Genomic DNA, 25,947 nt, shown 5'->3' with positions numbered 1-25,947 from the left:
ATCAAACCATTATGAAACATAATTAACCCTTTTTGATTGCCAGATCTTTAACCTCTTACCACAAAACGTTCATATTTTTCAACCAGGAGCTGGGGCTGAAAATCTATCGAATATACATCCCACAACAAAATCAGCCAACTTTATAAGTTTTTCTTATAAACAATTCCCTTTATTTTGAGTAATACAGATGCATTTATAAAGGAAGTCTGTATTTCAGACTGCAGTTGATTGAATACAGCTTTCACAAATTCGAGCATGTATTTCATGTTACGTCCTACAGAGGGCTCCTGCAACTACAGTTTTCCCAAGGAGCTTGTTCTCTTAACCAGTGGTTCTCTACTAATTTTGATTCAGGACCCTGACTTTACAGTAGATATCAAGTTATGAACAAGCATGGTACCAACAATTGTTGTCTCACGTTGAGGCAACACAATATGAGTATAGAGCTATGAAATTAATATGCCTAATGAATGAAGACAAGAGATTGTGACAATTGTTAAGATATTTTCTGAAACTCTTCTAGAGACAATATTTTGAAAATATATCTGGGTCTTGAGAATTTCAATAAATGTCTGAGACAGTCATAGGCAAATAAACTACTCTTCATTGAACCTTGTTTCTTGAGATATTTAATATGTCATCTGTGATTTTTCATTCTTATGGGATGTCACGCAACCTGTCTAACCGGTCCTCATTAAGCTAGCTTTTACCAAGTGACAGATGAATTTGTGCCAAAATACTGTAGAGTTTGATTTGACACACAACCTTTGATGGCAACAACAAAAGATTCAGTATGAGAGGCATTTTCTCCTCCCTTTAAAAGTTTTTTTTTGCTGTGTATGGTTATATGATTAGATACAATTTTATCAAAGTACTAGTTGAGAATCACTGATTAAAACATACACATTTAGGGACTTAAGTGCTTGTTGAGATACACAAAATAATTAAAAATGCGAAGAACGTGCTTAGATTAGTAGAACTTTTGTCCTGGTTTGGTCAAAACTTCCTTGTCATCTTATCACATCTTATCTGATCCCTTTAGGATTACTTTTATTATGTTAATCCTTTAAAATTTCATTGTAAATCTCTTAATCGACTTTATACTTTACGTTATGTAAAAATGATCATTGCCTTTTAAAAGAGCAATCATTTTTTGTGCAATGTTTTTTTTAGTATTTGAATGTGTTCTCAAATTGCAGGATCCAGGCCGAAGTATACGTGTGAGACCATGAGTAAAGGGTGGAGAAACCTGTCAATTTCCAGCTACAATCAGCACAGATAAAGCACTGCATACCTTTACAGGGTCATGAGTCGATCTGAAAGATTAGTTCATATTTCTCAGCATTGTAGGAGTTTTTTTTCTGTTTTTCAAAAAATAAACGAGTAACAGAAACCGGTTTTTAAGTCGGAGGTAAGTTTGATATTCCCTTTGTCAAATAATCTTATGAAGAAGTGTTTATGTTGCCATTGGATCGCTGGGCTGCTTGGCGCCGACAGTGCAAGTAAACATAGAGAGGGTTGATGAAGGCCAGGAGACTCAGAAGGGTCAGAGCAATGTTCACCTAGAGACAAAACAGTTTTTACAGTTCAGTCAGCACTATTGATCCTAAACAATGATATAGACGGGTGCTTGGCTGATAAAACAAGCACAGAACGGTTTCAACAACCTCTCAGCTGAACCATATACACGCTTATCGATGCTGAATCTGGTATCTGCCAAACAAACACTGTCATGGATTTAAAACTGAGGACTGGAGGCTTATTCAAAATACAGCAGCTTTATCTAATTTAAAAGTTGCCACCCTCCCTTCCTTCCCAAAAAATGAAAATGAGTGATACTTGACACATGACACGGACTGTGAATAAAACAGAACATCAAGAACAGTGTCAAAATGAATCAATACAACCAAGCACAGTGGTCGCAAAAATATTTACACAATGTGTCACTCTTTAAATGTTAGTGCATTACGTAAATATCAAAACCTCAAACAATAAGGTTGTATTTGTTAACATTAGTTTATGTGTTAGCTAACATAACAATAAACAATATAAAGCACTCATTAATTTTAGTTCATGTTAATTTCAGCATATTTTAATTGTTTTAACATTTAAAAAAATCAAAGGTTGTCACTGTTAATATACAATGAACTAACAAGAACAATTGGCATTAACTAAATTAATAAAGATGAATTAATGCTGAACAGCTATGTTGCTGGTTGTTAGTTGGTATGGTAGCTAATGCATTTAGTAAAGTTTACAAATACAACATTATGTGGAATGTGTCGTGACTTCATACATCTATTAAGAATTACTGTGGCGCCATTGTGGCGTTATCTCTGAGAAGACTTTTATTTCCTTTTTTTTAATCTAATTTATTTTATCTAATGAAATGAAATTCATGAATATTTATCTGTGGTTGTCCAAACACTAAACATTCACCAACCCATCTTCACTGAACAACAAATCTAGAATATTAAACGTTTATATTATTTGAAAACTTTAAATACACAGAGACTTACATAAAGAGGGTCTCCACCCAATGGTCCTTTAATGAGGGCAAAGCAAGGATACTGGAGCAGAGAGACCACCGCTGAGAGTGCCATCAACGTTCCAAACAGCTTTCCAAAGTGCACAGGGGGAAACCTGAAAAATAAATAATAATAATTCATTTCTTTTATATACCTGGTTACTAATTAATTTGGATGCCTAATTTATCTTAATGTATGCAATTTCACTTTTTAAAAGCAAAATTAAAAACAATTATTAAGGATGTTTTACATCATCTGGAACAGACTTGTTTATAAAAATACCATTTCATACTATGTACTCCATATCAAAATCTAGATCAGATTTACAACACAATATCTAAAATTATATGTTATCCACCATAGTAAATGTGCCGGTGATAACTCACGCCATACTGATGAAGGCAGCGTTTCCTCCAAAGAGGAAGGATCTGTTAAGGACCTGAAGGACGAAAGTGAGGTACTGCAGGGGCAGGATGGGTGTGGCTGCACACACTGAAAACAGCACACACTGCAGCCCAGTCAGAGACAGAGACAGTGTAGCTGCCCTCAGGTCGGCCTCTTGCTCACTCTGACCTGCATAAACAAACAAACAAAAGAATGTCCCAGCTAAACAGACCTGCATATGTTTTGTCTGCAAGGGTTGACCAACCTCTTCGGAGTTGCTGGCCCACTAATTTGTACAGCATGAACGGCCTTTTCATCAGGGTGATTTATTCAAGGAGCTAGACTAAGTAAAGTCAAAACATACACAGAATCCTTCAACAGCAAGGAAGTTGAAATAGAAATGTGGTCCTTTTTACAGTCTTTTTTTAGACTGTACAATTTTTTACAATTGCATTTGATACTTTTTTCACTTGCATCTTTGAGCTTAAAAATAGCATACAGACGTGCTCAAATTTGTTGGTACCCCTCCACAAAAAACGAAGAATGCACAATGAAACTGACAAAAGTAATTGGCATCCACCATTGTTTATTCCATATTTAATAGAAATCAGACTTTGTTTCATTATTTTAAATATTAGATTGACTAAAAAATCAAAAGCAAATGAAAATGTCATGGACAAAAATGATGGGACCCCCCCATCATTTTTTTGAACAACCTTTAGAGGCACTGCAAGCAAACTTTTCGGTAGCTCTCAATGAGACTTCTGCACATGTTAACAGGTCGTTTGGCCCACTCTTCCAGAGCAAACTGCTCCAGCTGTCTCAGGTTTGATGGGTGCCTTCTCCAGCATGCAAGTTTCAGCTCTTTCCATAGGATTCAGATCAGGACTCAAAGAAGGCCACTTCAGAATAGTCCAATATTTTGTTCTTATCCATTCTTGGGTGACTTTAGATGTGTGTTTTGGGTCATTATCCTGTTGGAGGACCCATGACCTGCGACTGAAACAGAGCTTTCTGACACTGGGCAGTACGTTTCGCTCCAGAATGCCTTGATAGTCTTGAGATTTCATTGTGCCCTGCACAGGTTCAAGGCACCCTGTGCCAGATGCAGCAAAGCAGCCCCAAAACATAATAGAGCCTTCTCCATGTTTCACTGTAGGTACTTCTTTGAAAGTTTGTTTTTTTCGTCTGTGAACATAGAGCTGATGTGACTTGCCAAAAAGCTCCAGGTTTGACTCATCTGTCCAAAGGACATTCTCCCAGAAGGATTGTGGCTTGTCAATATGAATTTTAGCAAATTCCAGTCTGGCTTTATGTTTTTCTTCCTCCTGGGTCTTCTTCCATGGAGCCCGCAGTTTTGCTCAAAAAGCGACGGAAGTACCTTCACCTTGGAGTTCAGCTTGTATCTCTTTGGCAGTTATCCTTGGATCTTTTCTACCATTCGCACTATCCTTGTGTTCAATCTGGGGTCAATTTCCTCTTGCGGCAGAGCCCAGGGAGGTTGGCTACAATTCCATGGACCTTAAACTTCTTAATAATATTTGCCACTGTTGTCACGGCACATCAAGCTGCTTGGATATGGTCTTGTAGCCTTAACCTTTACCTTTACGTTTACCATTACCTTTACCTTTACCATTACCATTACCATTACCATTACCATTATCTTTACCTTTACCATTACCATTACCTTTACCATTACCTTTACCATTACCATGCTTGTCTATTATTTTCTTTCTGAGCTCCTCCGACAACTCTATCCTTTGCTTGCTTGCTATCCTTGCTCCTTTGGTCCATGTTCAGTGTGGTGCACACAATGATACCAAACAGCACAGTGACAACTTTTCTCCGTTTAAATAGGCTGAATGACTGATTACAAGATTGGATACATGTGTGATACTAATTAAAGAAACTAATTAGTTTGAAATATCACTATAATCCAATTATGTATTATCTTTTCTAAGGGGTACCAACAAATGTGTCCAGGCCATTTTAGAATATCTAAAAGCAATAATTAATCTCTTTCCACAGCTTCTTTGCTTTATTCTATGACATACCAAAGGTGTGCAAGTATACATGATACAATAGCTTTTAATTTCATCACTCTTCAGGAGGAATGAAGCATTATTTCAATGAGCTGTAAGGGTACCAACAAATTTGAGCATGTCTGTATGTAAAGGTTTTTTTCCTGTGATAATAATTTCTTCATGCCTTAAAATGACTTGAATGTAACTCCACAACCCTACCTCATTTAGTATATGCAGATTCATTAATTTGCTCCCCAGTCAATTACATCAGCTCCAGAGCCATTGAGAGAGAGAGTCGTGACAATGGAAGTAAAACATTTTCGAGCGTCACGCAATTCATGGATCCTTCAGGTAGTTCCAGGAAGTTATGTTTTTTCTTTTAATTCTTTAATTAAGTTTTTATTCAATAAACAACTTACATGTTTAAATTTGTTAAAAGTTTACCTCAATTGATGTGTTTAGCCACAGCTCCATGTGTAACTTCCCAAGAAAAAGGCGACCATCTGACCGGCCCAGCTCAGACAATTCCATCCCCAACCGAGAGCAAAGACGGACTACTTGTCACATTAATGCTAAATTTACAATACTTGGTATTTAATGCTAAACTTAGATCACATGACAGCAGTTGAAGTTATAGCTGCACTCAGTGACTTTGATTGGAGGTTGCTGGGTGGGTGTTGTAGGGAGTGGGGGGGGGCTTGTTGGTTGTGGTTCGGGGCGTTTCATTTGTTGGGACTGTGTGGGTCTGGTCTGGTTGGTCTTGTTTTGTGGTCGATGTCGGACAACAGAGGAATAAAGTTAATTATGCCATTACTATTTTTCCCTGGTTGTTCCTCTGTTGTCTGTTGTTGATCGCGGTATGGGACCGGGTTGGACCTGCGCGTTTCGGCAGGTGGGGCTTCCTGGGTCGCGGCTCGTGGGCTCTCCCTGTTCTTCGTGGACGTTGCTCGGTGGCTTTGGTCGGGGTCACTGAGTGCAGCTACGACACGTCAGAGGAGATCTGGCCCTCCCGGCTGAACCTGGTTTCTCCCAAGGTTTTTTTCTCCATTTATTCATCATTGGAGTTTGGGTTCCTCGCCACAGCAGTGCAGTGTTGGCTTGCTCACCAGGAGACTGCATTTATTTATTTATTCATTTATTTATTAGATATTATTTATTATAATGATCTTGCTTGGTCTATAAACACCATGCACTGCGCTGTGTTTTACCTTTCTGTGTTTTTCTTATTTGCTCCTGTAAAGCTGCTTTGGAACAATGCACATTGTGAAAAGCGCTATATAAATAAAATTGAATTGAATTGAAAAAACAGTTCCATTGTAGTCAACAGAGTTGACGTGACTCTCTCTCTCTCTCCCAACGGCTCTGACCAGCTCAAACCATATATATGAATATGTAAATTAGCTCCGCCTCCACTCATTTGCAGCTCGGACATACAGTACATAGATAATGCATTTGGCAGTTCCAGTCGCTGCTAAAAGTGAAAGTAAACTAAGAGGTGACAGCAGTGCAGCGCCTAACCTATGCGCCATCCATACATATCTTTGGCTCGAACTGCTGATCCACACAGTTGAATGAGTTGATGTGATTAGTTACAGGGTTATGACGTTATAAACTAGGGCAGCTTCAAACTGCATTCTTTGGTAAACTTCAGTTTTATGGAGAAAATACTCAGCAATGGTTTAAAATTATAGATTTGCACATGGTACGTGAACACCACATAGACATAAACACAATTAAAAACTTGACTTTGACTACAGGGGGGAATGCAAGGACGTTGATGTGTTTATGTGTTGACCTGGTTCTCGCTCTTTTCCCTTCCGGCGGTCCATGATGAGGCCATTCCAGGGAGCACAAAGGATTCCGCACAGCTGAGTGAACGCAAATGCGTTAGTATATCTGCTCACTGGGAACAAAAGCAAAAAGACTGTTCAATGCAAAAACATGACAAGATTATGATACACAACTTGAGGTAAATTTGCATGCATGTATCTACACATACTGCCTAAAGGAATAATTTCACTTAAACACAGATGGCAAGAAGGGACGATAAGACTGCACATGTGTGGGTATATTGTACCAAGGCCTGCATCCCCAGCAGCAAGATGATTCAGCATAGGGTTTAATGTCCCGATGAACAGATAATGTCTCAGCTGCATCACAGAGAGCCACAACAGATGACACATGAAGAACCAGGAGAGGAAACAGCTTTTGAAGGTCCACTCTTAGAAAAACATACAATTATACAATCAACTTATATTCTTTATTGTACTATTGTGGACCATCACATACAATTTTGAGATTTTTACAGATTCAGTAGCAGTTTTCTAAACTATAATACATAATCCTAGAACACTTGAGTTCTCGGAGTTTAAGTGATGTCTACAGTTCAGTACACAATGCTGGTTTTGGTTGCCAGCATGCTATATTTTTTAATGTTGTTGGTTATTTTTATATACAGTTTTAAAACTACAATTTTAACTATTGTGACCAAGAAATGACTGCTACTACATGGCTAGAAATGATGACAAGGACACGTGATTGACATCAAACAATCTTTTGGTCTGTGTTGGCATGTTGTTTTAGGGGCAGGGAATTAAACATTAGGGGCAGTCTTCACTAAACAAAAAACATCAAAGAAAATCTGTGGGAAATGTTGACTTTAAAATCTACAATAGATAACAAAAGCTCTTTGAGGGTGCTTAGTCACCAGCCTATTAGACTGGTTTTAATCCTTTTGGATTAAACTACTATGGAAGTCAGAATGCTTATTAAGGATTTATATTTTTAAAAAGTATATACCTCTATTTACACAAATTTAAATTAGATTATTTGATTATTCGGTTTGAGCTGCTGTGAAATGCTAAATGCTTACCCGTATTATCTGTGTTTTGGCCTTGAGGAGAATTCCTTCCAAATGGCATTTCCACTTTGGCCTGGGAAATTCCCCCACATTTAATCCTGACAAAGCCAGAGAAAGACAGACACAAGCAAAACATTGCATTTGCAGAATGTCAGTTTTAGTTGAGACCTTAAGTTTTAATGTATTAAGGTACATGTATTGGAAATATACAAAAAGTGAGCACAGGTGTGGAATGTGTGGCTTACCCATAGTTGTAGTTCTCTGGAAGAGGGTAAGGAATACGGGTACGAGGTAACAGCACAAATGTACGGAACAGATGAATGATGGCACAGCAGGACAGGAAGAGAAAAGACCAGCGCAAAGAGACTCCATCCTCAAACACCAACTGAAAGAGAGATGTGACCATTCCCATATTTCTTAATCATCAACACCATCTTTCTCAGGGCTCTACAGTAGACTAACATTTTAGAGGGGTGGTACTGATGCCACCAAGTTATACGGTTGAAATTTAATATTATTTTTCATGTCGGCACAAATGATGTTTGACTGATCCACAACATACAATAATCTCATCTCCCAAATATCTTAACATAGAAACTGTGTCCCTTCACACTATAAATACAACAAAAAAATACGTAAACTATTTACAGGTAATTTAATCAAATAAAAAGCACACACAATGTGGAAAAACAATTAATATGGCGGCTCGGTTTGCTAAATATTAGATCTTTTTCAACTAAAGTACTTTTTGCTAATTATATAATACAGAGTGCCACAGGGATCAGTGCGAGGCCCTCTGCTCTTCACATTATATATGCTACCCCTAGGAGCTATAATTAAAAGGTACAGTAGGGACACACCAAACTGACACCACAGAACGAGTGGTGAGGAAACCTGACTGTGACGTCTCTTCGCATTGCCTACGTAGGGGCAAAAAAAACTTGCACTTGAACACACCGGACAGACAATCAATAGCGATGACACTCTAAAAACATAACTTTTCCATACCAGGAGGTGGCGGTTGACATTCAAAAAGGTAAACCAGAAAAGTTCGAATATAAGCAAGCACCGTTCCACATTGTTTACACAAGGCGCTCATTGCAGAGGGATTTGTGTTGTTTTTCAGACATGGCCACTAAATTTCAGTCTGCACTGGCATTATCACTCCTTTGTGTTTTTCTTGTCAAAAAAGAAAAGAAACAAATAAGGAGAAACCGCACTAAATGGGTAAAGTCTACTCATCGGACCGAAAACTTCCATACGTACAGTAACAACCTAGAATACTTCATAACTCTCGATGAATGTTCCATAAAGCCTGCGAGAGGCAGATAATTTTCCCACCTAGCGCCTAAACTTTTGAACAGTCTTCCTTGTAATGTATGAGAGACAGACACACGCTGTACATTTAAATCTAGATTAAAAACGAATCTATTTAGCATTGCCTACACCTGACTCTCCTGCACCACACTCCAAGTCTCTTGCAGGATTATTAGGCTGCAACAGTTAGGTGAACTGGAACCAGGAACCCTTCCCATTTAAACTGATGTACTTGTTACATCAAATAGTATGGAATGGTCTTCTACTCTCATTATGTCTTTTCAGTCTCCCTAGGTAAGCTGGATCTGGCTTGTATCGGACTGGTCCGAAGGAATGAGATGATGGCCAGACAAGTCCTGTTCACAACACGCGATTAGATATATACTTAAACATTGTGTCTATTTATCCTTTTTATTGTTTTCTATTTGTCCATTCTTAAGATTAATTGTATAATTTACAGCTTAGTTAGCCTATACAAGTTTAGCATGTCAAGCTGCAGCAGTGTTGTGTTAACAAGCCAGCGGAAAACTCTCCTGGGGTGCGTTTCCCAAAAGCATCATTAGCCAACTATGGTCGCAAGTTCCGTCGTTCCAGCATAGTTCAACGATTTAAGTGTTTCCCAAAACCATCGTTTCAACGATCAATCGCAAACAGCATCATAAAGTTGCGTGGTTGGAAATACAGGTCTAGAGCTGTGGTTAGAAGCATCGTTCCTTATTATTATGACAACTAGACTTACGTGCATCAAGCTTTTTATCAAAATAAGCAAGCAACATGCAGTGCATTCCATATCCATCACTCGAAATATATACAAATTTAATTGGACATCTTTAAGTTTGTCAAGGAAAAAAGCAGTGATTTTTAAAGGTGCGCTAGGACCCTGGGGAATCCCTGGGCGGAATGACGTAGGAGGACACTTAAAAATGAATATATAAATATCGTGAAATAAAACAACAGATAACAAAAATAGGATAACAAAATTAGTCCATAAATGCAATGCATGTTATTTACAGCAAGACTTTGACATTAATTCGATCTGAACGTATTTATTAGTAGACGTCATTACTCCTCCAGCTGTGTGGCGTCATCAACTAGATTGCTGAACCAACTTGGTTCAAACAATTGATCTCCGACAGTTACTGCGTTTTTGGGAAACAGTCGTAACTACATCGTTAATTTCCCCAACGATGCATCGTACTATGGTGGTTAACCAGCGAGTTATGTCGTTGTCCGGGAAACGCACCCCTGGTCGAGTCTGGTATCTCCCAAAGTTTTTTTTCTCCATTTATATACATTATTGGTTCCTTGCCACTGTCTGCCTTTGTGTGCTTGCTCATTGGGAGCATGCTAACATCAGACTTAGGGCTTTATATTTGAACATTACTTTTAAAGTATTAGTCAGACTAAAACCATAATGACATATTTTTTCCAGGAATGCTAACTGCCTTCCATGATATAATTGCAAATTCTCTTTGACCGTTGACAATATACCGTATCTAGAGTTTATTTAGCTCATCTGTAAGACTTGCAATAATACCATGAGAGTTTTACACTGGATACAATATTCTTACCTTATCTATTTAGTATTACTTTTAAGGTTTATCTTACTTTCGGAGTGTTAAACTTATGTTGTTTTTCTTGTTTTCGTGTACAGCTGCTTTGATGCAATGCAAATTGTAAAAGCACTGTAAAAATAAAATTGAATTGAACCGGTCGCACTGGAGCGAAAAATAGTCGCAAAATGTCATGTCTTCCATTGGCCTCTTACCTTAATGATGAGGAAAACTGCAGAGGATGAGTCGAAAGCTCCATTATACAGAGTGATTATAGTGGAGCGATGTGTGCCAAAGAGATTCCCAACCTGAAGGAAGCAGATGAGTGACATAAGAGGACATAAGTGTAGTAAACAGGCCAAAGGGCCAGATTTACTAACAGCTTGCGGCCGCACAAACGCCTCTTTTGGTGTAAAGAAAATACTGTAGATATATTTACTAAAGGCACGCAGTGAAACTTAGCTCTGAAAAGGCGTGACCACAACTGTTTTTCGACTGACCTTATTGCATATGGATTTGTAGGGGTTTCCTCTTCAGATGCAAATTTTATGGTAGTAGAGTATTTAAATGAATCACGTAACGCGATTTACTTATGTTTGCCCTTGTCATTGTAATGGTATTTGTGGCATTAACACCCAAAAAAGCACGTCTTAAACCCAGCGCTACTGATGCGCGGATGAGCTCTAACGTCACCCGAAGCCGCTGTTAAAAATAAATCACCCATCTCTCCATCTTAGCTGCTCAGACGGAGAGATGGGGATCTGCGGCGCGTGTCAGTTTGCATTCCGTTATTAGTAGCCTAGATTCATGAGCAAAACCTCTTCAAGAAGCTAATTTTGCTTTTGAGCATACAACTTCCACTGAGAAGAGCCAGAGCCCCAGTCCCCATCATGTGCACCTTCTACAGAGGCGAGGCGACTGACTAGCCTCATCACTGTGTGGTATGGCGCCTGCATTGCGTCCTGCCGCAAGACCCTCCAATGCATAGTGAGAGCAGCTGAAAAGATCATTGATGTCTTCTCCCCGCCCTCCAGGACATTTATGGAGCCCGTCTCACCCGCAAAGCCCTCTGCATTGCAGGTGATCCCACCCACCCACCACACAGCTTCTTCAGGCTGCTGCCATCAGGGAGGAGACTGCGGAGTCTCCAGGACTAAAGGAGAGCTTCATCCACCAGGCAGCCAGGAAGCTAAACTCCCACACATGTTCGAGTCTATCAAAGGCACAGTAGTATAAAGGCCTGTTTAGGTCTAAGGGTAGAAACACATCAAACCAGCGCCAAAAAACCAGCGTTGAGGAAAACCGACTGTGGGCGAAAAAAGTTGCACTTGAACACTGAACAAACTACAGATGACGGCTAACAAAGCTCATTGCTGGTTTCCTTTCATCCACTCCGTTTTTTTGTGTGATCATTCACTACGTTGAAAAACTTGGTGAAACAGTGTCAATTACGTTGTCTTAAAATTAAAACATAATCCTACATAATAAGACATTGATTTTTTTCTGCACCCTGGAAAAAATCAGTACCTGCATGTTGGTGATAAGAAACAGAACTCCTCCCATAGCGATGAAGGACAGTGCAGGAAAGAGAAGGACGGAGGTGGCTGAGGAATAACATTAATTTGGATCATAAACACTCTATAATATATCAGTGCACTGATGGTCAAGAGGAGATTAAAACTGTATTTACCTGGACTCGAAAAGGCTATTAACAGCACTCCTACAGTGTAAACTGATCTGTAAACAAATGATAAAACAGTGAGAATATTTAATTAAATAAAAACGATTAATCCCCATTCACTTCAAAGATGAAAAATGACATTACTGCATATTCTAATTCATGAGTGTCCTTCAAAAAATATTAGGACATTTAAGACTGACATTTAAAATGTATGAATAAACAAACAAAATTTCAAACCAAGTAAGATCTGACAAATGGTGCTAGACCCTTTTTTCCTGGAACTAAATACACTTTTCTTTACCATGTTTTCAGTGTGCACACTTCATACGTCTAATTTGTATATTTTGCACAACCACAAGACTATTTACAGTACAGCATGAACCAGGGATGGGCATTTCTGGTCCTGAAGAGTCATGGTCTTGCATAGTTTAGCTTTGACCATAATTAAAAACACCTGAAGCAGATAATCAAGACTTTCAGGACAACTAGAAAACTTCAAGGCAGGTGTGTTGGAGCTGGTTGGAGCTAAACTCTGCAAGACAGTGATATCTCTTTAGAAATGCCCATGCCTGGCATGAACAATTGACCTAGAGGAAACTTAACCATTGCTTTATTGTAAAAGTGAAGTAACCATGTTTTTTGGCTGACTGATTCTTTGTATTACTGAAGTTTGACCACAATTATGGTTACTATTGTGAGATAATGTGTGGTTATAGTTAAACTATGGTTCCCTTTCTGTCAGTCTCTCGACACAATGTCGAGACAGAATGGGGTTTGAACTTGAGAACCTATTAACTCTGATCGCCTTCGAGGGCCAAGCGTATAAGTACAAGGTTATGCCTTTCTTTCTGGCCCTGTAACCTTAAATCTTTACCACAGAGTCGCAGAGGCTGTCCTATCTTGACGACTGGCTCATCTTGGTGCACTCGCAAAATCTGTAGTGTATGCGCAGGGATCTCATAGACCTCATAGCTCCTAGACCGGTTGGGCCTGCAGGTCAACTGGGACAACAGCAAGCACACCCCAGCACAGAGCATCTCTTATTGTATGGAACTGGACTCTGGCTGAATCCGAAATGGCATACTTCCTTACTGTATAGTAGGCAAAAAGCAGTAGGCGAACGAATAGTATGTCCAGTATGAGTCATCTGTATTCACAAAACAGTATGCAAGAAATACCAGGGTGGTGGACTATTTCTCGCGAGAATTGGATGTGCATATACCAATGTTGCGTGCATACTGTATACTAATGTTGCGTCCGAATATACCTACTTACCTACTATGTAAACAGTACTTGAACAGAGTAGTATGTTCGAATCGTCAGTATTCATAAAAGAGTGGAAGAAAAATTCCTGGATGGCTTACTGGTTATGCCCAGATTCTGAAGCACTCAGCGACGGATACTTGAGATACTTCTCATGAGCCCACGGGACAGAATACCAAGCACAGCCCGCAAAACAGTCTCGACCGACTTTCATGTACAGTTAAACATGTGTTTAATTATTGTAAAGGTAATGTAACATTAACATTGACCTTGCTTTGTTCTTAAATTGACCGTGTTTTATATTGTGCATAGTTTTAATTCATAGAATTTACAAATCATTAATATTGAGCTTATTTTCAGCAGGTTGTTTACGTTTGTGTTCTATATGTGTATTTTCCCTTTCCAATATTATATATTGCTTAAATGTTTTTTGACTCACAGATATAACAAAATACATGATAATTATTCACAAGATCATTTTAATCAGGTGGTTTTAACGGATACACTTTGGCGCAATTCAACTTTCTAATCACCTTTCCTAAACGAATAATTACAAAACACAAATAAGCCCTAAACCAATTAATAACTAAAATTAAATTACTTATTTATCGAAACAAAAAATGAAGAGACGTGTAAAAATGGTGTAGTTTTATGGACAAGGAAAGAAAAGAATAGATGAGGAGAAAGGGAAAGTTAAACGAGAGCGTGGTCGGATAACATTTGGATAATGTCCATGTTAAAACATACTTAGCACATAAAAAAATCCCGGAAGAGATTTTATCAGGTTGTTTTTAATACTACAATAGAATGCATATTAGAGCAACCTATCTACGTGAGCGACATCAACCAATAGGCAGAATACAGACAAAAGAATAAGCAGCAGTTAACAGTCAATAAACATTTTTCTGTTAAAAAAAGAACATTCCATTGGCATAATCATTCTTCCATTGTGAAGTGTGGATGGGCTTGTTATTGCCAAATTGTAACTGAGAAAACGCATTGCAAAATCACAAAGCTGTTGTATTCCTTTTAGTTGTTTACTTTTATCAAAAGTGTAGCCCTACAAGGTAAAAATAAAAATACAGGAAAATAAAAAGCTCTGAATGTGCTGTACTTGAAGAAACGTGAAAGCTTTGTTTCATGTGTTAATGCAACCTGTCTCTCATAACTTAAATGGTTGCACATGGCTAATCTCTGGCCCACACTCCAATAGGTGGCAGATATCCACCTCAGAGGTAAATTGCCACCCGCCATTGAAAAGGAACAGAAGAAGAATTACATCACATGATCACGTCAATATGGCATACGACGGCCGATCGCATTCATACTACACCCATTCAGGCAAAACAGTATGTACCCATTTATCCCTCGTTAAGTAAGTACTTACTGAAATTGAGTACCTACTCATTGAGTATGCCATTTCAGATTCGGCCACTGTCTACACGACAGTGTGCCTTACCAACAAGCTCGCCCAGTCGGTGCTGAACTGTCTGATGTAGTTGTCCCCAAGTGAGCCTGTGCAAGGTCAAGTGTTTCTAGTTGAGCCCTATTGGCCCAACCAGACTTGGTTCTCAGAGCTAATGCTTCAGACGACAACTCAGGCCGATTCCTCTGACGAAGGACCATCTTTCTCAAAAGAAGAGCACGGTGTGGCACCCGATACCAGACCTCGACGTCTGGCTCCTGGATGGGACGAGGGGATCCAGAGTGGCCTGCTGCCTGCGGACGCTAAGACGATCACTTAGGCTAGGCCCATGTCCACACGCAGTGAGAGCTCACTCCACCCAGGGTATAGCCTACTCATGGGCTTTGGCTCAGGGTGCCTTTCTGGCAGACTTCTGCAGAGATGCGGGTTGGGCTACGTCCAATGCGTTCGTTAGGATCTACAACCTTCGTGAGGAGTTGGTGTCAGCCCGTGTCTTGCACGGGACCAACAGGGAAAGGTGAGTGAGAGTGCTATTCTAGTCTCCCCTACTAAGTGACGCCATTTGCCAAGTTTATTGGCCTTTTAAAATTATGATCAGAATTGAAAGTTTCTCAAGTTCAAGTCCAATTCTGTCTCAATACATTTCATTTCGAGATTATAGTCGTAACCGAGATGTTCCCTTTCTGTCATCCACTCAACGTTGTGTCAATGACGACACTAGTGGTTTGCCCTTGGGAACCTCTAATCTCTGATTACAATTTTAAAATACATATAAATATTGGTGAATGGAATTGGCATGCCATTCACCCGCCTATTAATACAGGAACAGCAGGGAAATGCCATGAACCATTCATTATGCTTTTGTTCTTCGGAACCAGTGCAGCGTATGTTTCAGAGTCAGATGCTGAGCATGTGGCCTGTTGGATATCACGGCGGATCGGATCCATCCCTTTTTCTCGAGTGACACTATCCCCTTGACGTTTCGACAGCAGAGCCAGTGGTGCTTAAAAAAAATTTGCTTGCATAAAGAGCTCTGCACATAGAACGTGTGTCTTTTTAATGATGCCTGTTTGCCTCTGTGCACTCGGATGCAGGAAATATATCATTGTGTCTGACGGACATGATATCTGTATGATTCGAGAGTCTGGGGCACCAGCATGCTGAGTCAGTTTTCGTAGAAGATTCATTGCGAGGGTATCCCCATGAAAACATTTTTGGTTTGCGAGAAAAAGAAGAGAAATTAAGGTATCTATTATTATGCTCATTAGAAAACTGCACATGGTGATTAGATTCTTAGTGACATTACCCTTAAGTAAACTAACCGTGGAATGTAACCTGCTCTGGAGATTAGTTCAACTGCTTTGATTACTAACATGATTGGTTTATGGAATCAAACATTGTGGAAGTTACTTTATAGTTAACTTTCCCAGTTCATTTGCTAAACATTCTTTCTGTTATACTTGCCAAGCAGCTTGTTGTCAGGATTTAAATTGAAAGTGTGCTTCAAGTTAAGCAGTATGAACAGGAAGAAAAATTCAGAGAGGGCTAAAGCCAATCATAATTCCATCAACAAGAAAGATCATCAAACTGGTTTCAGAAGGCACAGATCAACAGGTTTACAACAGGTTTATAATGTAGCAAAGAATTAAAAACATAATACTGTAGGCATACATGGTATGTTAAAACAATGAAACTGGATTTAAAAGGCTTTTAAGAAATATGACGCTGTAATGAGTGATGTGGCAGGAGAGCAGAGCAAATGCAGAGATAAGGACAAAAAACATTGGGTTTCTCTGCATCATAGTGTTAATTTTGACAGCAAATTTTGATTTGGTTTTAGTGTAAATTATTTAGTTTTAGTGTATGCAATTTAGTATTAATCACATTTTAGTCACCCCCATTGTTATAGTTCACCCAAAAATGAAAATTCTGACTTCATTTACTCACCCTCAAGTTGTTCCAAATCTGTATAAATGTCTTTGTTCCGATGAACACAGAGAAAGATATTTGGAAGAATGCTTGTAACCAAACAATGTTTCCTACTATGGTAGTCAATGGGGTCCAATGACTGTTTGAATAAGCATTCTTCCAAATGTCTTTCTCTGTGTTCATCAAAACAAAGACATTTATTTACAGATTTCGAAGGTGAGTAAATGATGACAGAACTATTTTCCTTCGAATGTATAAGAAATAAGAAAAGACACATAAACTGTATTACATTTCTTCAGTCATGTTACATAACTGGTTCAATCTTTAGCACATCATTCAATCTTTTAATGTACAATCTAACTCACTATGTCACTTCTCTAATCAGTACAGCGCTGGTTTCTTTTGGTTTATGTTGCATTTCACAATTAAACAAACCTCCGTCACATCTTTTCAATTTGCGCAGTGCTGTTTATATGGAGCCAGAAATATGACAAAACAATCTGAATTTCAATCTTGTAAATCTGAATTTTTGATTTAAGTGTAATTGCAATATTTCCTGACATTCAATATAGTTCTGAATTTGATTTTTAATATTTTAATATTTTAATATTAATATTTAATATTACATTTCTTAAATTGAATATAGAACAATTCAAAAGGCAGAAATTCAAATTCAAAATCAGAAATGGTTCAGTGTGTAAGGTTAGCTTCCGGGTTCGACAGGGAAGAGTAGAAGAGCTCGGAAAAATCAAACGGAGCGCTTTGGCCACAGTGGCCAGTTATTTGTTCTTATTATCCAATCAAACTCCAAACATGCTGTTTTGAAGAGTGGAACTTCTTACATTGCAATAAAAAGGATTAAAAATTTTCAAATTGCGACCACGCCCACAAGACTACACAAGACTTGATCGTTTGTTGCTGCAGCATAGCCAAGCTCATATCGCTGCAATCTTAGGCATCTGCCCGGGATGTGTGCGCTCACTGCCTGCGTTTTTGCCTGCTGCCTCCACTTTTTGCGCTCACTCCCAGCGTTTGCTGTTGGTGCTTTTACCCACTGTATGCTTAGTGCACACTCGCTGCCAGCTGCCCCACTATACGCTGGCTTCGAGCGTTTGTGGGTGCATATATATTTAATATATTAGACATGTATACAATTCATAAAGAACGTTTGTGGTAATGTATAACATTTATAAGTTATGTATAACATTTAGTGCTACAATAGAGAGAAAATGAATAAACTTTGTAAGCTACAGACTGAAATAATAACTTTTGTAATAAAAATAGTGTGTAATAGTATTGAAATGCTATAACTTTGATCAAGAACACAATTAACGACCAGCTGAAACAATCGGGACACAACACGTGTAAAGATTTTTTCTTATGACTAGAGCCGATTCCAGTCTTTGTCAGTCAGAAAGGAGCACACACCTAACTGCTTTGCCAGACCACTACACCACACATTCAACGACTGGATGTTCTGCTGAACCAACAAATCTATCGATCTATGTTATATTCCCGTTTTGTCCGTAAAGCAACCATGATGTTCGTGTTTTTGTATGGTTATGCACTTTCTGTTTCATGCAGATTAAACATTTTGATAATGATAACAAGAGAGCATTTTTGTATTCCTCAATTATTTGACATGTAAAAAATAACTTACTTGCATATTTTCGATAAAGGAACTCAGGATATAATGTAAGTTTGTTGTGGATATAGTTCACTATAAATAATATGTTGAGTAATATATGACTGGAAACGCCATACCTTAATATCCAGGTGCATTTACTGCGTTAGTTTTGCAGGCTACTGTATAGTAGATAGAACATGTGTTTATTTTTATTTCATTTAGACTATATTCACTAAAACGCATAAATGGATAGCTTTTTTATTTTGCGTTGACAAAGTAGGCTATATTTAGCTTAAGATGGGGGTGTGTTCGTTTGCTAAAGGAAAATCTTTTTGTTTTAATTGTACCTCATTACTACTTGTACTTCATATAAATAAATTAATAAAAATACTTTAAAACTGCAGTCTTTGTCATTTAAAAAATCTACATAGAAATAACCCAACAATAGCTTTTATATTTTTCTCATTTCTCTATCTCATTGTTTGTCTGTGTTCAGTCTTTAGCTGTGAACACATATCTGCCCAATATGAACAACTACTGAGCACAACTGGGGCATTGTCAGCCGTTATGATCAAATTCCATTCATAATAGTGAAAATAAGATTTGATTAAACATGATTAATGTTTACGACTAGCATGCTGGCTGCACTGACAATTTTTTTTCCTTTAGCCAAAGAATACACAAAAGAATAGAGTACTAGTACACACTATTCTTTATTAAAGTTTTTATTTCAGTCTAAATGCAGCTTAAGTTACATAGTTTATTCATTTTCTCTCTGTTGTAGCATTAAATGTTATACATAACTTTTATTGCAGCGTGCCACTTATGTCAATGACTTTGCAGGACCCACAAACGTTCTTTATAAAAATTGTATAAATGTCTAATATATTAAATGTATATGCACCCACAAAGGCTCGAAGCCAGCGTATAGTGGGGCAGCTGGCAGCGAGTGTGCACTAAGCACACAGTGGGTAAAAGCACCAACAGTGAACGCTGGGAGTGAGCGCAAACAGTGGAGGCAGCTGCCTAAGATTGCAATATGAGCTTGGCTATGCTGCAGCAACAAGCGATCAACACGTGTAGTCTTGTGAGCGTGGTCGCAATTTGAAAATTTTATATACTTTTTATTGCAATGTAAGAAGTTCCACTCTCCAAAACAGCATGTTTGGAGTTTGATTGGATACTAAGAATAAATAACTGGCCATTGTGGCCAAAGTGCTCCGTTTGATTTTTCCGAGCTCTTCTACTCTTCCCTGTCGAACCCGGAAGCTAACCTTACCCACTGAACCATTTCTGAATTTGAATTTGAATCTAAATTTGAATCTGAATCTGAATTTCTGCGTTTTGAATTGTTCTATATTCAATTTAAGAAATGTAATGTTAAATATGCATATTAAAATATTAAAAATCAAATTCAGAACTATATTGAATGTCAGGAAATATTCAATTTTGTGCAATTACACTTATCTAAAATTCAGATTTACAAAATTCAAATTCAGAACTATATTGAATGTCAGGAAATATTCAATTTTGTGCAATTACACTTATCTAAAATTCAGATTTACAAAATTCAAATTCAGATTGATTTGTCATATTTCTGGCTCCATATGTTTACAGTACAACGCGTCTTGATAACCTTGCATACCGCGCAGTCATTTTTTAAACCATTTCTGAGCACTGTAAAATGCGCTACGAGACATTACCATATGTACATGTGTTTTACAGTTTCATAAGTGAATTAGTGACTGAGTGATACAAATGGTGAAGCTTTTCCCAAAGTGATACTGGTGGAACTGTTGTATAATGTTTTAAATGAAATGCTACATAATAACCAAAGCTAGTATAAGTATCTAGTGTGCCTTGTATGTAAATACTTCAATCCTCATTGCAATAATGTTAGATATTAAGAAATATCTAGAGCAGGCATTGCAAGCTAGGTGGACTCATATTAACAGACAAATCAAATTAATGCCAAATTCATTAGGTGCTGCACATCTCAAACCCAGTGTGCAGCTCAAAACCTACTAGTGTCAACTCCCTGAAACAAAAAACAGAATCAAACAGTCCTCAGAAAACAAAAACAAAGGAAACAAAATGTTTTCATCAATCTAGGAACTCCTTACACAGGTGTGGTTCATCACAACCAGCACCACAGCTGTTATAGTAGGGAAAAGCGGGGCATATGGGTTACCCCATGGGTATATAGATTTATACTGAATATGGAAATTATTTGTGCATCTGTCTATAATAGATAGATGTCCACACATCATTCTATTATGAATGGATACAACTGTCATTTATTTCCCTTGATATTGTACACTCTAAAAAAATCTGTAAAAAATAGTGCACAATATACTGTATTAACATGAAGGAATTTTCCTTATTAATTTTTACTGTTGTTTTACCTGTATTTTACATTTTGCACTGCATTTAATTGCATTTTAACATTAACGTAAATGTCCGTAAAATAAAGAAAAATGTTCTGTTAATTTTCAGACAGTACTTTATCCGTTTTTTGCAGGATTTTTTTTACAGTGTAATTACAATTTTCTATTTGATGAATGCAATTTACATTGTTTTCATTTCATTAACTTTGTACACTTGAAGGCTTAGTTATAACACTGTGTACAACACTGTGTAGCAAAAATTTACAGTTTCAAGGAGTGACAGACATGTTTCAATATGTTGCTATATTTTAGGCATCAAGACAGTGATTAAGATAATATAAGGTGAGATTCGGTGACTTTACACACCCAACTTACAAATCAAAGATAAAAAAACATATGATAACGAAAATTACTTTCATGCTTTCAAAATACTCCAGTATCTGCACAAAAACACATCAAAACTTCTCACTGATTCTCAGAAGACCATCATCTGACAGTAAGAGTGAAATATAAAATCCCCAAATCCCTTCGAACCTGTATATATGCAAAATGTCTGCGTTACAATGTGTTACTTTGTGCCCTGCTCACCCTTTTGTACCATTTTTATAAGCCTAACAAACTTATTTTAACTTAAGGTTAAAATTAAAGGTTTGGTTGTCAACAGTCGTGTAACAGATTGAAGCTACACCTATACAGATTAAGCATATTTTACATTCATGCAATTGGCAGATACTTGACTTACAGTACAGTGCATACATTCTATGTGTTCCCTGGGGTTAAACCCATGACCTTTGCACTTGCAATGCTTTACCAATTAAACTACAGGAAACATATGATACTCTAATACAATAACATTCAGGCACTCTAGATTTAATGTGATTTGGGTGTCCAAATCTTAGATCCACTGTACTTGGATACTTGAACAATTTTTTTTGACATTGAATGATTGTAAACAAAGTCTTAAAAATAAGTGGCAATGTTTGATGCAGGGGCCAGTTGCATAAACAAGACTGTGTGTTTGCTTATAGTCAATATGTCTTATGTACAGCTGCTTTGTAACAATGAAAATTGTAAAAAGCGCTATATAAATAAAGTTGATTTGAGTTGAGCCTTAACAACTATTCTCACAGACTAGCATTTTCAGGACTAATCAGTCTTAATTTTCATATTTCAATTAGACCAATCTACGTAACTGACTTGAAGAAATTACGACCAGTCTTGAAGAATAAAATGATATGATTAACTTGTAAGACTAGTCTAAGCAGTACATGCAACTGGGCCCATAAGGAAATACCAATGGGACTCACCAATACCAGTACCAATGGTAATGCTAATGGCATATACCATGGTACTAAAGACGGGATGGGATGGGATTGGATAGTATTTATTCCAAATAACCATTGTAATACTGTACCATGAAACATTTTTTTTTTTTGTTAGTGGTAGCCTACTGTAAACATCATTAGTCAGACAAACATACACAAAACAAACAGGTCAATCTGACTCACATTCCCAGTAGCCTGGAAACCATGGTACCAAAGTGGTCGAAAAGGAAGCCGATTGGCAGCGTAAGGAAATTATTCATAAAGGAGGCGATGGTGAAGATGAGGGAGAACTGCTCATCCTGCCCACTGCAATCTAGTACACAAGCATCAACACGTTTCACAGTATCCAGGTGGACATTAATAATATAACCCTCATTTAACTACTGACCTTCAGTGATGGTTCCATTTCTAGTGGTGTTCTCGCACAGATTGCTAAAGTATCCCTTACTCTTCAGCACAAAAACCAGTGATGCCCAGCCGAACATGACCCCCGCAAACCCCAAACACTCCACCAACCCTGTGATCAGAGTGACCCAGTAGCGAACCCTCAGCCCAGCTCCCTGACAGCCAAACATCTTCCCGTCCTCTGCTGCGCTCGTGCTTGTATCAGATTGTCTCTGAGAGAAAACAAGACATTACCTGAGGAGTCAGTATTACTAAGATTATTTTTAAAAGTATCCAATTAGTTATACCTTTATCGTCTTCTAATTCGCTAACACGCAGATATAGTACTACCACCTAATGCGTATATACACCTACTTCTCCCTCTCTCGCACGTTTTCTCTCTTTATATGGACTTTCCCTTCCATTCTCACAAATCCCTCCTCTTATTTTACAGAGGTGGGAAGAAGTATTGTTTCTAAGTTTATACGGCAAGTCAAGATTCAACACGGAGCACTTTAAGAGAGGTGTTTTACGAAATAATGGCTCATGTCATTTGAGAATTTAAGAAATTTACTTAAACATCAAACTATCTGTCATGTGGTAATAGTTGGCAGTTTATCAATAACCTTAAGAAATGTTTTAGAAGAACTGTAAATAAATATAATTCTTAAAAGTATTTTTTGGTATGTAAACATGTTGGTTGGTTTGTAAATGTATTGGTTCTGTGAATCTGTGTACCATTGCATGACCAAGTTAACCTTTTTGATTTTGAGAGTGAATAAACATGTGAATGTTGCTGCTTAGACCACTGATAAAGAACTGTCCTGCAAGCTAAGGTATTTGTGTGTACCTAAACTCTATCACCATGCATGAAATATGGTTTCGAAAAGAATGCCACAAAAATGCGTAAATGGCCTACAGTTTTAGATTAGGAAATGTATTATTCACATTCAAAGATCAGATTTAAAAGACAAGCTTCACTACTCATAACACAATGGTTTGTGATTTGTCATTACATTTCTTGTTATTTAAGAAAGTTTTAAAACAAAGCAGAAGTTGAACGTGTGATTGGCACAAGACTCACTCTTACTGGGGTTCTGCACTTCCCTTGTGGTTTGTAGCATTCGGTGATGCAACAGTGTTTAGAATTAGATGACTTTTGATCGCCCTGTCACAGTCCTCATCACAAGACTACCAGAAGATTTCCTCTTAAGTGTGACAAACGCTAATCTGACATGCACAATTCACACTAACACACAATTCCCCAAAAATGATGTTCATGGAAAAAGTAAATTTATAACAAGACCTATTCATTTACTGTTTTGATGTAACTGTCAGCAGAGAGGAGCATTGTTTTATTTGTATGCTGTAAATGCTACAAATGGCAATCGCATGTTGACTGTCAGATGTCAAATGTTCTTGTCAGCATATTTATGTCTATTTATGTCTTCTATTTCAATAACACGAGAAGATATCATGGCTTCACTTCTGCAAAATGGGCAAATCTCAGAATGCTGAACAAACTTTACCCAAATTTAACTAAATGACCTGAAACATCTCAGCTAAGTCCATAAATCTGCTGTAACTGTACTAATGCAATATGCACTTACACTGACTATTGTATACAGTTAATTAAACATTTAAGAAAGCATTCAGTGTTTCAACCTGTCTGTCTGATGCCCATAAAATAACCCATGTCAGTTTCTTAATTGTCCAGTAGCATACCTCCCTTTCTATTAAAAATGACACCAAAGAGGTCTAAAAGTTTCGTTTACTTATGTCAACATCACAACAATCTGTCATTAACACCCAAAAGTTTTTTTGATTCCTATGATCTTTTTATACTGGATTTGGAGAACGCACGTTTATGTAAAGAATGGTAAAACATGACAACAAATGTACTTCTAACCGAATAATATATGTCAACCCAGTAAATGTATTTTTCTTTACAGATTTTGCCACAATCACTAATGACAGAAGCAATTTTTGTCCCTGTGTTAGTTCGTAGTTCATTCGTGGGCTGTAGATATCCCACAACAATAACGTTATAGAGTTAATAATGTGAATGACGTACCCGACATGAGCCAGAGTCTGAAGCTTCAGGAGCTGCTGCTGCTCAGAGATGCCCACTCCTCACAGTTCACATAAAATGCTAAAGCTTTTGCTGAAGTGAGCACATATTATAAATATTTAAAGGGATAGTTCACCTAAAAATGAAAATTCTGTCATCATTTACTCACCCTCATGTAATTTCATACCTGTATTACTTTGTTCTGATAAACACAGAGAAATATATTTGAAAGAATGTGAGTAATTTTCAGTTCAGGAACATCATTGACTACCATAGGAAAAACTAAATGGTATAGTCAAAGGTGCTCCAAAACTGTTTGTTTTCAACAAAACAAAACAAAAAGTAGGCCTATATGTTTTTCCTACTATGGTAGTGGATGATGTTCCAGAAAATTACTGATATTCTTCCAAATATGTTTCTCTGTGGTCATCGGAACAAAGAAATTTTTACGAGTTTGAAACATTTTCATTTTTGGGTGAAGTATCCCTTTAATCACAGTCTACTGCACAAGAAAGCATTAAAGACAACAGCTGACTCTGGACCTCACTTGATCACATGACAACACTAGAGCTTTTCATTAACGTCACTGTCAGTGTTTTATTTTACAGTATAACAACAAGAGACGCATTTACATTTTATACAAAAACAATCTGTTGTGTGATATATGTGCAATCGAATAAGTTCACCTGCACTGTATTAAAACTAGCAGTATGTTTACAAAATACCAGTGTCCTGCAAACATCAGGCTGTCTTCAAGAGAAAATTGAAATTTGAGCGTTTTATGTTGTTTTGAAAATTAATTTATAAGATTTTAATTACTGCCGCTGCCGGACGTCGTTTTCGGAAAAAACTGTGTTTATTTGGCGCCCTCTACTGAGAAACTTGTTCTTGTGAAGGTTAGTGCTTTTTAATATTCTGAACTTGTTACACTGACTTTTGTTACAATTAAATTAAATAAATTACTTTTTCCTATCATTCTCTATTCATTTATTATTTATTTAATTAATTCATTCATTCATTCATTCAACTCACTTTAGGTTACTAACCAATCCTCTCCAATGATTTCAATGGTCACAAACAACTTTAGATAACTTTTCCCTTAGGGTCTGTTGGCCCCTAAATAAAATACTATACATGTATACAGTACATACATATGCAGTTATTACTACATCAGAAGGTAATACAGTG

General features: G+C 37.5%; 1 protein-coding gene across 2 annotated transcripts; it reads right to left on the bottom strand.

The window, feature by feature from the left end:
- Window positions 1-7: 7 nt before the first annotated feature.
- Window positions 8-23,070, bottom strand: slc43a3b (solute carrier family 43 member 3b). 2 transcript variants are annotated; one of them, XM_057348801.1, is made up of 13 exons: window positions 22,997-23,070; window positions 22,693-22,921; window positions 22,488-22,617; window positions 12,357-12,403; window positions 12,194-12,270; window positions 10,882-10,974; window positions 8,042-8,181; window positions 7,809-7,894; window positions 7,014-7,157; window positions 6,732-6,839; window positions 2,915-3,101; window positions 2,520-2,643; window positions 8-1,562 (listed from the first exon to the last, which is right to left on the bottom strand). In XM_057348801.1, exons 2-13 carry the CDS (start codon window positions 22,877-22,879, stop codon window positions 1,443-1,445), a joined length of 1,443 nt encoding a protein of 480 aa, XP_057204784.1. In that variant the 5' UTR covers window positions 22,880-22,921; window positions 22,997-23,070; the 3' UTR covers window positions 8-1,442. The 2 variants fall into 2 exon arrangements, with proteins under 2 accessions (XP_057204784.1, XP_057204785.1); XM_057348802.1 differs by having other exon boundaries at window positions 22,693-23,036.
- Window positions 23,071-25,947: the final 2,877 nt, after the last annotated feature.

This window comes from Triplophysa rosa, linkage group LG13 (assembly GCF_024868665.1).
Source record: "Triplophysa rosa linkage group LG13, Trosa_1v2, whole genome shotgun sequence".
NCBI classification, from domain to species: Eukaryota; Metazoa; Chordata; class Actinopteri; order Cypriniformes; family Nemacheilidae; genus Triplophysa; species Triplophysa rosa.
This window is presented reverse-complemented; position numbering and strand designations above follow the sequence as displayed.